The 13,250-nt window shown below is 38.1% G+C and overlaps 1 protein-coding gene across 3 annotated transcripts in view; it reads right to left on the bottom strand.

The window, feature by feature from the left end:
- Window positions 1–13,250, bottom strand: part of LOC117405635 (limbic system-associated membrane protein) — a 626,316-nt gene that overhangs the window by 31,223 nt on the left and 581,843 nt on the right. For all 3 annotated transcript variants that reach the window (XM_059028421.1, XM_059028420.1, XM_059028422.1), the window contains 2 exons: window positions 5,303–5,423; window positions 4,554–4,702 (listed from right to left, as the gene is read on the bottom strand). In XM_059028421.1, the coding sequence (XP_058884404.1) occupies window positions 4,554–4,702; window positions 5,303–5,423 (270 nt within the window). The remainder of the gene's footprint in view (window positions 1–4,553; window positions 4,703–5,302; window positions 5,424–13,250) is intronic.

The raw sequence follows: 13,250 nt of genomic DNA, 5'->3' as shown, positions 1-13,250 counted from the left end.
GACATATTTTTCATGAAAAGTAGACAGAATGTGGATGGAATATTTTTTTTGTGGAATCTGTACCTACAATCTGCTACAGTAGTGTGGAGTTCTTAAAAAAAAAAGACCTCTGTGGGCACATTCCACATGCATTGTTAAAGAAAGCACAGCAAAAAAAAAAAAAAAATAATAATAATAATACATACTGGATATGAAAACTCATATTTTTGTAATTGCACTATCAATCAATCAATCTTTATTACTTATATAGCACCTTTTGTGATAAATCAGAATAACAAAAATGAATAACATATAAAACAAGTAAAAGATGACAAAATACAAATACCCCCTTAAATTACACACAGTGACGTGGTAAACCATGTCATTTAAATTATTACTTTAAAAAGCAGTTATAAAAATAAGTAGCATAAAAATAATATTAATAATAATTAGCATGAAATAGGCTGATATAATTTCCTATTAAAATACAAATGCTAAATTATAAAAATGTGTCTTTAATCTTCATTTAAAAGCAGCAACATATGATGCATCCATTTCAAATCGTGGTAGATGATTCCATGACTTTGGTGCTCTAAAGATGAACCCTCTGCCACCTGCCTGTTATCTCTGTGTCCATGCAATACTAAGTATAACTTCGTCCTGTGATCTAAGAGAATGACTAAGTACATATGGGGTACAGGGGAGCAAGGCCATTTAAAGCTTTACAAGTGAAAAGCAGGACCTTAAAATCAATCCTAAACTTTACAGGAAGCCAGCGTAAGGCTGCTAATACAGGGGTAGTGTTCATACTTCTTTGTTCTTGTTTAAACTCTGGCAGTAGCATTTTGCACAAAGCAGCACTCAAGATAAAACATAACTTGAAATAACAGAGAAAAGAGCTTTGCAATAATCAATCATAGATGTTATAAAAGCATGCATCAGTCTCTCAGCATCCTGCACCGAAAGAGAACGTCTTAGTTTAGCAATATTTCTTAAATGAAAAAAAAGACACTGTAGTTGCATTCCTAATGTGAGGCTCGAATGAAAGATCTGGATCAAAAATGACACCCACATTTCTAATTTCAGCCTTTAACTCAGAGGAGAAACTACCAAATGTACAATCAGATAGATTCATATTAGTTGATTCTGTGATCCTAAGAGCATCGTACGTGTTTTATCTGAGTTTAACATTCAAATGTTTTTGACATCCATTGTTTAATATCAGCAAGACAGGTAGTCAGAGTATTTTCAGCTGAGGTGTCACCTGGTTTCAGAGATAAATATAGCTGAGTATCATTAGCATGACAAATGGCTCTGGTAGATATATGGGTCTGGTAAAATCTCTTGTGCTAGTCTTCTGTTTTGGTCTAATGTTCTGGTTGCTGTGTCAGCTCTCTGAAAAGACTGTGAGCAATAAACAAACAATCAAATGCACAATGAAGAGATTTACGAAGAATTAAAAAGATGGTAAATTCTCCAGAAATAAATGCATGCACAGAGTTTTTACTGGGACTTAATAGTTATTGATTTTTGTACAGCTTCTATTTTTCTGGTGTGTTACCTGTCGTGTGTGAAACACTCAAGGGGAATCTCTATAATCAAACTAACATTGTTTCTTTTATTGCTGCTAAAAGCCATCGTTCACAATAGATGCCGTTGATTATTTACAGAATTAGGCAGTATTTCAAGCGTCTGTCAAACTTAATAACATTAACTAACTAAAGAAGTAAATATAATTACCAATTGTAGATGCAGCCCAGCAAAGTGATCTTTTAACAAAATAGTGGCTTAAATGCTTGCTGAGCACATTGGTGACCGCAGCCGCACGCACGTTACGGACTGTGCGTACCATTGTTTTGCAAAATTTTGGTTTCATAAGTGTGGGCTCGCGTATAATCTCGTGTGATCGGTTGTAGCAACACAGACATTTTAAATTTATAGGATTACACTGTTTATTTAGTGGTAGTAATAAGCAAACGGAAGCAGATGAAAAAATAGCGAAAATCTTTCTTTTGACGACCCAGATATCAGAGGGAAAAAATCAGTAAAAACACTGAACTGTTTGTTTCTGGCACTAACGGTGGTGGAGTTTTAAGCGCCAAAAATACATTGGCGGCATTGAATGTTAGTCCTCCATTATCTGAATTCTGCTGCTCTTCCAGGATTGAGCACAGTAAGTACACATTTATACAAATTTAATTTGTATTTTAATTTTATCAGTGTTATATTAAAATGAATATGATGAACACATAATTGCCAGGTTGTGTTATTATTATTATTATTATTATTATTATTATTATTATTATTATTATTATTTATGTTTTATTTTTTTAACTGCCTGTTTTGTCACAATGTGTAAGATAAAAAAAAAAAAGTTTATACACTATGCTTAGGGGGTGAGTAATGATTACATTAATTGTAGTGATTGTGAGAGTAATGATTAGAAATGGAACCAGCATAACAGATTTGTGGCTCCCCATTCACAGCCTTTCTCAGCATTTCCCGATTTCATGGAGGAGGTGCGCTCCTCTTGGGATCATCAGTCCATCTTGCTTCCTTGGAAGGCGTGGAGAAGCTGGGCCTGTCAGGATTTCCCCCAGTTGACTCAAACATTGTGGCCCTAGTCAAGGCTCCACTGGTTGGTTGGGGGGGGGGGGGGGGATGGGGGGGGTTGCCTGAAGACCCTGTGTGCCTGAACCCGCAGTGCAGGGTCAAAGAGTCACACCTCAAGAGGGTGTATGCAGCAGAGGCACAGGTGACCCGCCTTGCAAACATGGTGGACTTACTGACTGCCTAGATGAATGGTATAGATGGAGGGAAGCCCCGCTCCCTGAGCCGGTGGCATCCGAGTTACGTCTCCTTTCAAGCATGCTGCTCCAGATCTCCGGCCTTCAAGGGCAAGCCCTAGGCCGGAGCTTAGCAGGCTTGGTGGTAGCTCGCAGACAGCTGTGGCTGTCACAGGCAAGGGTCCCCGACGCAGATAAGGTGGCGCTGTTAGACGTGCTGATATCACCAAACTGGGCAGCGGACCTCCTCTCAAGGGAGGGTACGCATCCATCGGAGTGGCGACTCCATCCTCAGGGGGTGGAGCGGATTTAGGAACGGTTAGGGAAGGTGCATGTCAATCTCTTCGCCTTGGCGGAGACGACGCACTTCTTCTTGTGGTACTCCCTCCACCGCTTAGGCGGTCCACTCGACGCCTTGGCCCAGAACGCTCCTTCATGCGTTCCAAGGAGGGTCGTTCTCCCCGAATGGAGCCTTGATATTGTATTTGAGGTTCTAATTAAGGCCCTGTTTGAGCCCATACACGCCATACAGTTGAAGTATCTGTCTACGAAGACAGTCTTCCTCTTGGCTATCACCTTCGCAAAGCGGGTTAGTGAGCTACAGGCGCTGTCGGTGCACAGCTCACAAACCCTGCATTCCTCTCTAAGGTGATCACAGCCTTCCACATGAACCAGTCTTAGAGATGCTCCAAAGACTTAACCTGACTTTCAGTGTTTAAATTTGGAAACCTTTTTCTGGTGTGAGTAAACTGCTGGAACCCCCTGGGCAGATTATGAACCCTTTGAATTGTATGTCTACTCTTTGCCTTTACCATAATTTGAAACTTGTACCTACAGTACATTATACTGTAACGCTAAGAGAGCTTAATCTCTACCAGATTCATATCACTTATCAACAACAGAATTAATGCATATTTTAAATAACGCTCTAGTTAAAGGGAGTTCCTTTTCTTAATTGAATAATGAAGTATGTATGTGTTTTACTTTTACAGAATACAATTCTCATTTTGCAGACCTTTGTTTGTGATTTCTAATAAGTTGATACGTTAGGTATAGGGTGATTCTTATTGTTGTAAGAATCACGTTGTCTCGTGCAGTTTGAAGGACTGTGAAACGAAGCTGAGTGATTATCACTGCTCAAACTATGAGAAAAGATCCTCACTGTATTCCCGCTGCTGCAGGTGGCACTGAAAGAAGCCACCTTCAAGAAGAACAGATCAAAACTATACATTTGTAAGTCTTGGTAGTACTGAAATAGGGAGCATTTTTAATTCTTCACTCATAGGTTCTGACCCAGTATTCAGATTAGAACACCTTTTTTTAACCAGCATAGTACTCAGGTAACCCAATGAGAATACTAATAGAAATTTAAACCGACCTTAGCCATGTATGTGAAACAAACACTACAAATCTTGTCAATTACATGTAAGGTATCACGCAAATGCAGCAAGGACTGAAATAGCTAAAGATTAAATGATGTATTACCAAGCCACTTTCTCAACAACTAGCATGCATAGTCTGTCACTGATCAGAGAAATAACCATAAATCAGGCTCTACTATATATAATACATCCAGCTTCTTCAGCCTCTGTTAACCTCTCCTGGTGAAGAAATATGTAATTAAAGTGAACATTGACAAGTACACCCACCTTTTATAAGTTTGAATTCCTTTCACAGGCATACAAGTGAACTTATCAATTGTAGGTTCTCAAGGACAAAGAAGGTATGTTAAGCACTTGGCAGCTGATGCTCAGAGATAACACCTTTTAACCACAGAATCAAACTTACTGTATAGGAATAGGTTGGCGTTATTGATCCCCAGTTTATTGGTTGCCACGCACGTGTAGTTGCCATAGTGCTCCTCAGTGACATTAGATACCATAAGAACAGAGTGGGTCCCATAGTTCTGGATCTTGATTCCTTCAGCACTGAATATCCTGGGGAGAATAAAACCAAGAAAAAAAAATGTTGCAGCGAAATGTAATTAACATGTCCTCCTGAAATTACAGTGTCCCTACAGCAAGGTTCACAGTTAATCAACAGATAAGAAGTGTGCATTATTTTAACCTCAATCTTGGACCCAAAAAACAAATCTCTCAGCATCAGCCAAGTCAAGATACATAGAATATTAATCAGATAAATAAGGTTTCAGATGTATGTCAATTTTGCATAGAACTGCACCTACCCCAGTGCATTCTGGGTCAGAAATACAATTACATGTTCTCTCTCTCTCTCTCTCTCTCTCTCTCTCTCTCTCTCTCTCTCTCTCTCTCTCTCTCTCTCTCTCTCTCTCTCTGTTATAAATCTAACATGCCATGGCCCAACAGGGATACTAGATACATTGTGGATTTGCTTTGTAAGCAAGTAAGGAGTTTTACCAAAACACTGCTGTTTAAAGCTCTTCAATATAAAAAAAAAAAAAAACAAGGTTATATAAGTAAATATGCACATGTTCATGTTATTTCATTTTTTGAATCTGAGGAAAATCGAGTTGAAATACTTTTTTTTAATGCAATTCTACAACTGAAAATCCTTACCTTTTGTCATCTCTGTACCACTCAAAGTCTGGTTTGGGCACTGCGATAGCATTACACTGCAGAGCTGCTGACCGGCCCACTGGAATCTCAGCGTTTTTTGACTCCATTATGACAGGAGGGTCTAAAAAAACAAACACATATATAGATGTCTTCATTTGCACTGACAGCTTCTATAACCTGTGTTAAACTAATTTAAAGCCAAAGTAAAAAAAAAAAAAATAACAAAGCAATTACAGGGTCTGGTTTATCAAGGTATGAAGTTCTTTGCTGTCTGCTCAAGCTAATTAATGCTCATAATCAAACCCTTTTATTTTGTGTATTTATCAAAGTAATTTCTGTCCAATGCTAAGTGACTGTTGGCTCCATTGTTACCAGAAGAAGGCTTGTTGTTGGTGAATGAATATGAAACGATTCTCGTCGGATGATGCCGCTAATGCTTGACTCATGCCTCTAAACTTTACCACTGTAATGTAACAAAAGTCACAGAAAGTTAAAATGTCCTTGTTCTTTTATTAAACAACTGAGGAGAAAATATTTTAATTCCAGATACTAGTACAAGATTATAAGTAGATGAGGAGAAATGAAAATGAATACATAATTAATTAGGTTGAGAAAAAATGAAAAAGATGGGGAATAAGGAAATATGCTCTCCATTGCAAATTAATCAGTTACCATACAAAGGGGCACTAAAGTAAATGATTACGTAAGCTCCCTTATTTGTTACACACAGCCTTGGTCACTAAAGCCTATTAAATCCTATCTTTAAATGACTCCCTTAAATAACTTGCCTGATAATATACAATTAATGAACACGTTGAGCAAGTCATTGTTAACTACCCACAAGAATATTACTAGAAAATAATGCACAAAACATAGCTTGGGTGACATCAGGCATCTGCACATTAACAGACCACTTGTATAGTACTCTTTTACACTTCCAAAAAAAGCATGCTGTAACTTGTATGAGGTAACCCTGATTGGAATTATCCATTGCAGGGCATTATTGGCAGTACAGCAGTATTGGAACACCTCGCCTAGGAGAACACGTCTTGTGATGAAACAGATTTTTCCCATTGTAAATGTTCCACCTAAAGGTGGATACAGTTTCTGAATGGTATCCACTATGGTTAACAAATACATAACTACTTTCTTCTATTAGATTTGTAACTTGTGATTGATTTCTTATTTTTTGCTGGAAACGCTGATCTCCATATTGTCATGGAAGTCTCTCAATTTCACACCTGCCTGCTTCCTCTTATGATGTCTGGAATGACCTCAGGAATTACAAAGAGACTCAAGCATCCAGAGGAGCCAAGGAAGATTATTATTCTCCAGAGAGGAGTTTTAAGCATTAAACAATTACCACAGTATCCCTATAATATGATGCTGCATTAAAATGCTATGTGAAAATATTAAATGCATTTATGTTTAGGACAAAACAGCAGGTGGTAGGCTTATTGTAAAATATGTGTTATTAATGATCAGTCAGTCTTAGGATGAGAATCAACATTTTATTTAAACATTTCCGAGTATCATAAACCTGCTGTGAAAAAACTTCCAACAAGCGAAAAGTGATTTCTGTTTATTTTGGGCATTATGAGAAGCACAAACCACTTCAGCTCCAGAACGAATGAAAGCGCACTTGCAGTACCATGCCGTACCTGCGCACGTCAAGGTTTGCCGTCTTTTCTTTTTTTTTTTTTCTATTTGATCTCGTTGTATACATGCCTGTCAGGAGGTGAGCGGTGTGGGTGACTCTGACAGAGATTGAATGATTCTTGGTGTTAGATCTCCCTCCTGACCTGTGAGGGCACTGTGTAAAAGGAACAGAGTACCCTTAACTAAATGGCATGACAATTTATTCCTTAGAGTAGGTGCAAGTCGGTCATTTAGGAAGGGGGCGGGGCTACAGTACCCAAACTCAATGACTCGGACGGGAAACGGCATGGCATCCGAGGATTGGAGAAGCGGATGCGCTCGTTAACCTAGGGGTCATGAGCGTGTAAGTGATCTGTTCCTTGGTAAATGGTTAGATACAACCTACAAGGAGCCTGTGTTACATTGCTGAAAACTGTGAGTTTTGTCTTGTCTGTTAGTGTTTGTTATAACTGTCTGTTTGTTTTAAACTAGACTACCTATAACACGATCCGGAGCTGTAGCGTAAGCCAGCATAAACCCAGACATCACTTTCACTCCTGAATTTCACAGATAACTGTAAAACACCACTAGCACCTATTCACTGTCACTAAAAACTGTGTTTGTGTTTTGTGTTTAGTGTTGGTGTATAAAACTGGACTTTGGGTTGTGGGTCAAACCCGGGGATTACAAATACCGAGTGATACACGCCGCTGTATCATTCCATCATTATTATTTACAGGTGTTCGCTATAAGGCTCTGGACATTGTTTAATAAATCAATAAAGACCCTTGCACCTGGAAATCATTGCCTGTCTGTCTTGTATCCGCTCTGCACTGCACACACCAAAATAGTCAGTTTTAATAAATGTACTGTGTTATTATTTTGTGAAACCTTTTTGTTTGGGACTGAAACCCCATAAATGGCAGGTTTTTAGTCCCAAACTAAAAGGTTTCACAAAATAATAACACAGTACAGTAATCCATAAGTTCACGGGAAAGTACACTGGAAAGTACCTGGATTGTACTGTGTTCTGCAGTGTTAGTCGTGCTGGCTTAGTGGCTGCAGCTCCCAACTCGCTAGTCCTCTACTACACAAATAAACAAACAAAAACACAGAGCTCTGGCTCTCCCCTTTGTACTGAGATTTGCAGCTCAGATCCCTTCAGTCTTTGTCATAATGCCCTAAGGCAGTGTTAGTAATGTGATGTGTTTTGAAGACAGGGAGGAGAGATTGAAATCATCAGGTGACTTTATTATCCAATTGTGTTCTGTCCAAAAATCCCTATCTATCTGTGAAGACATTTAGAAGAGTTGGAGATACCACAGCAAATAATCAACAATCTAAAGTACAGTATATACCTACTATTTCATTTTATTTTCCAAAAAATATATATATTGTGTGTGTGTGTAATTTTGTACATTACATAAAATACATTTACATTTTACTGTGTATACATTTTGCTAACTCTCTCTCTCTCTCTCTCTCTCTCTCTCTCTCTCTCTCTCTCTCTCTCTCTCTCTCTCTCTCTCTCTCTCTCTATATATATATATATATATATATATAGTTTGTTTTTGTTCATACAAAAGTAAAATGTAAAAAGAGAGACAACTTTTGTGTCTGATTTGCTTTATTGAATATGACTATCTAGTACACAGGAGATGTATTGCGTTTTTTTTCAAATCTTATTTCAATTACCAATTACAATCATTTAAAAACCTGGTACCTGGAGTGCGCACATTCATTTTTTCATCTGGAGTTGAAAAGCTTAACTAGTTCAAAGTCGAGCGCTCAAGGAAAAATTAATGCCTAATGGTCTGCAGCATTTAAGGCTGTCATAGCACATACAGTCAAAAGTGATAGGTAAATGTCCCCCTATCCCAAGTTACAATATTTAATGCCATGCTTGTAAAGGGTGATTATCTAACAAGCAATGCAGATGATCCTCATCCTGGTGCTGTCACATTTTTTAGATTTGTCTTCATTATTTAAACAAATAACCACATTGGCCCATGGCCTCATCAGCTACTTTTTAGTAATTGTTTATTAGCTAATACTGTCCAGAATGGAAAAAAAAAAAAAAAAAAAAAACACTCTCAGAAGACAGGACAGGTGGACCGACAGCCTCCTCCCAAGATATGTGGTGATACCCACTATTAAAGGCCATCTAGCTCTTTCCCATTTTTCAGGTGTGTTTTCCAGTGGTGAAGGTTTTTGTGATTTGGGGAACTATCCCACATCTGTTGTTGGTCACCATATGTAAAATGCGTCGGTGATCCACTTCCAACTAGAGTTTTGTTAATCAGTGGGGGTATTCTACAAATACTGCCATTCTAGGAACACCCAGGAAACTGTCTTGATGGAGACCTTGGTTAATGCTGGCACTGCATCATGGGACCTTATACCGTTTGTGATGTCACAGAAAGCATTTTGCTTTCCCATGATTGTAGCTGAATAGTTCTGCACAACTTGCACAAAGAAAAAGTGCATAATACATTATAGTAGCATAATACATTAAATAGTAGCAGCAACACACAGCTAATAGCAGACATCAGGCTTAAAGAGCATGGAAAGCAAGAGAGAACAGGTGGGTCTTGAGTTAAAGCAAGCGACGGTGGGAGCATCATGCACCAAAGCTGGGAGAGAGTTCAAAAGAGTCGAAGCCATGAAGCTAAACGAGCTTTCACCAAGTGTGGTGCACTTTTGCTTGGGGATAACAAGCAGGCCAGAGTTGGAGGACCTAGCAGGGACATAGTGGGTCAGCAAGCTGAGGAGGTACTCAGGACCTGTGTGATGAAGGGCATTGTAGGTGAGCAGGAGTTTTGAAAGTAATCCTGAACTTTACAGGTAGCCAGTGCAGCTGGGCAAGATGGGGGGTGATGTGATGATGTTTTTTACATCTGATAAGGATCCTGGAAGTGGCATTCTGAACTAGCTGCAGTCGGTTTATGGAGACCACCATATAGAGAGTTGCAGTAGTCGAGTCGAGACGAGACAAATGCATGACAATTCATCTAAAGCTGTTGCCCATTTGTTGGTGCCTTCTCTTGCAAGGTTTAGTCATTCTTTTATTAACAGCTGGAGCATGAATTGGGTAAGTGATTTTCAAAACATAGCCACATTTTTTTTACATTTGCCTGTGGTAAGGCACTATCATGAACACGTTTTAAGACAGTTGTTTTGAATTCTCATACAAACATTTATTTCTGAGCTCTACCTTCAAACTCTGCGACATTTCTAACAGTTCCCCATCCCTTATCATCCCTCCACATCAATCAAAACACCTCCAAAGTGTTGGTGCTAAAATTGAGCACTTCCTTTAAAACCACTGAGGCGGGCAGATACAGCATGGTCCATGGCATCAACTTGGGCTGTTAAAAAAATGATCTATGGATTAAAAACTTGAACATACTGTCACAGACGGTCCTGGCACGTCCCTTTTGTGCTGTAAGTCATTAGATCCTTTTGCATGGAAGGCCTCGGTTGCAAGGATGTGCGGTTCTTTGATGGACCCAGATTCAGTTAAAATGTGTTTGCCCACTGACGATGGGAATGAGAATGTGGAGATGGGAGCCCAACTAACAAGTAGGTATTATTCTTTTAGAGACTGTTACCGCTACGGGAAGCAGGACGATCTTTGGGATACAAATTGAACATATTGTAATGACTGTAATGTGTTTTAAAGAATATAAAACCATTAGAAAACATTATTAGCAGATTTATGTAAACTGTAACTTTAACAGTGAACTTGCTGAAAGAATACAACTAATTTTGTGATCTCGTCCATACCTGCCTGTAGTAAAAGCAGTGTTGGAGATGACTCATTGGTTTTGGCCGATGAAGCAGGGATTTTTGAGGGTCAGCGATTTAAAAGCCAAGATCCTCTCTATAATGAGCAATCTTGTTAATATTAACGAACAAAATACCTTTAGGATAATAGAAGTTAGGAATTTATATTAAAATACATTTTTTTTCAAATATATCACAAAAAATAAGAAGAAATGGGAACGAAAAGCGTAGGATGGTTTACTGTGTTAAGCTAAAATTTGGTCTAAAATAATTAGTATTAAAAAATGCTTACAGTAGTGTTTCATATTAATCAATAGTAAAGTTGGCCAGAAGATAGGTCGTCTTAAAACCTGCTTCAACTGGATTTTGTATGAACAGAAAAATAGGTCAAACTTAGTTCAGTCAGAGTAATACTATTGCATTCTACTATATTAATGGTAGCCTGTATTTAGATGTAAATAACTGGACCTTTCACTAAAAGCTTAAAAGACTTCATAACAGAACAACTGTTGGGTTTGAATATAAGACAATAAAGTGTAAACTGTAGTTAATAATTTTAGTACACAGTAGACAGGTAGCAACTTCTATTGGGATGATGTTTGTAAGCCAAAAATGACTTGATGTGATGAATTTGGAAAACCGTTTACAGTGGAGTTTCATATTAATTAAAACACTAGTCTTGGCAAGTAAACAGGATGTTTTGAACCTGCTTGTGCAGGCAAATTTTTTGAAACAGAGGTCAGGCTTAGTTCAAGAATGGCACAGTTAAATAATTATATTATATTTAACATGTTTGTTATACCTTAAATTTAAATGGAAATAACTGAACTGACCACTGTATGCTTACTGGTTTTTATTCAAGGGCTTGTGATAAACTCCTACAATCTTTGTCCAATACTTTGTTAACACACCTGTATATGAAAGTAGACTGATCTGAAAAGTTGACAAGATATGCTGCTCAGAGGGAATATATTGTAGACCCAGATTAATATAATCACACCGAAAGTTGAGGTTATATAAAACAGCATCTCTTTTAATACACATATAAACTTGTATTGTATTGTATTGTATTGTATTGTAGCAAGGATCCTGTGAACTTTGGTTCACCTGACTTTTTAGAGAAAGGAGGGGATGAAAAAGAGAACTATGAGATCATGTTCCAATATTTTTGGAAAGAAGTTGTATCCAATTAATTTTGAATGTTGTTATATAGCTCCAATTATTTTTAAAAAGAGTTGACCGGATCCTTCTAGAATATATCATTAACTCAAAGATAAGAACTGTCAAGGCAGACTGATGATCAGATTTTACATGGGACTCCTGATGTATTCAAAGGAGAGAAAATCCTATACAAGCCCAGAGCAAGACCCCATTCGATACCATTGATCTTGATCTTGCAAGCTGACGTGATCCATGCTCTGAGGGTCTCTGAAAAACGGGTTGCTGTTTGGTCATATTTAGAAGTCTCAGCCCTTTGAAGACAGCTCTTACAATATATCCTACACTGCACTTACATATACTGGAAGGTAAGCATATATTTGAATTTATATCTTGTTTATATTGGATGCATTGCTATAAGGTATAGGATTTATATTTTAGCTGTGGAGAATGATATATTGTATGTTGCAGGATTTAGCGGTGGGTGCTTTAGCTTTTTGCATTTTATGGCCCAAAGGCTAAATATATAATAAACATATTTGTATTACTGTACTGAAGTACTAATGCTGTTAAACCTGTAAAAGCACTGGATTGCTTATTACTTGGGATTTACGGTGGTGTGCGCAACCAACCAATCCAATTTTTAAAGCATTTAATAAACCGAAAAGAGCACTGCTACTGCTCTGATTCGTTACAACATCAAATTAAATGAGTCTGTGTGATTTTCTTGATTATTAAAAAGTTGTCTGGACATATAGCACGCCCAGTGTATTAACAAAACCAACTTAAACATCTCTGTCCACCTTAAACATCTCCCCTGAGTTTAAGAGTGTGCTCAGAGCATATATATAAATAAATGGAGTATGTGCAAATCTGACAATACCCCATGTAGGTGAGATTTGGAACTGAGTCTGTTTTAGTCTATTTCCTGCTTTGCCTTGTCTGCTGAGATCAGTGTTGGACTCAGCAATGCACCGGGGCTTGTTTTCCAAAGGGATATAATGCATGTCAAGCAAAGACTGGATTGCAGTCTCATTGAGGATTCTGCATGAGGATGCTCGATGCATATTAACTAAGTGCTTGCAGAGGATATTGTGGAAACTACATTTACTCATTGTAATCTTATCAAACTGGCTTATCAGTGTATTCTGACAATGACTGATCTTGGCATCCTCCAAGGGGGTGTCTCATTAGGTTTTAAACTTTACCTAGAATGTGTTAAATCTAGCTTTGTGGCCACAAGCAAACTACAAGCTACACTGTCTGGAAGCACAAACAACTTCTTCAACCCCAGCAACCTCTGCTCCAATTTTAATTGGCTTAGCAACATAGCCTGCATCACCACCAGATTCAGTGTGAAAAAACA

Source organism: Acipenser ruthenus, chromosome 8 (genome assembly GCF_902713425.1).
Source record: "Acipenser ruthenus chromosome 8, fAciRut3.2 maternal haplotype, whole genome shotgun sequence".
NCBI classification, from domain to species: domain Eukaryota; kingdom Metazoa; phylum Chordata; class Actinopteri; order Acipenseriformes; family Acipenseridae; genus Acipenser; species Acipenser ruthenus.
Note: the sequence above shows the minus strand (reverse complement) of the source record. Positions and strands in the feature narration are given on the sequence as shown.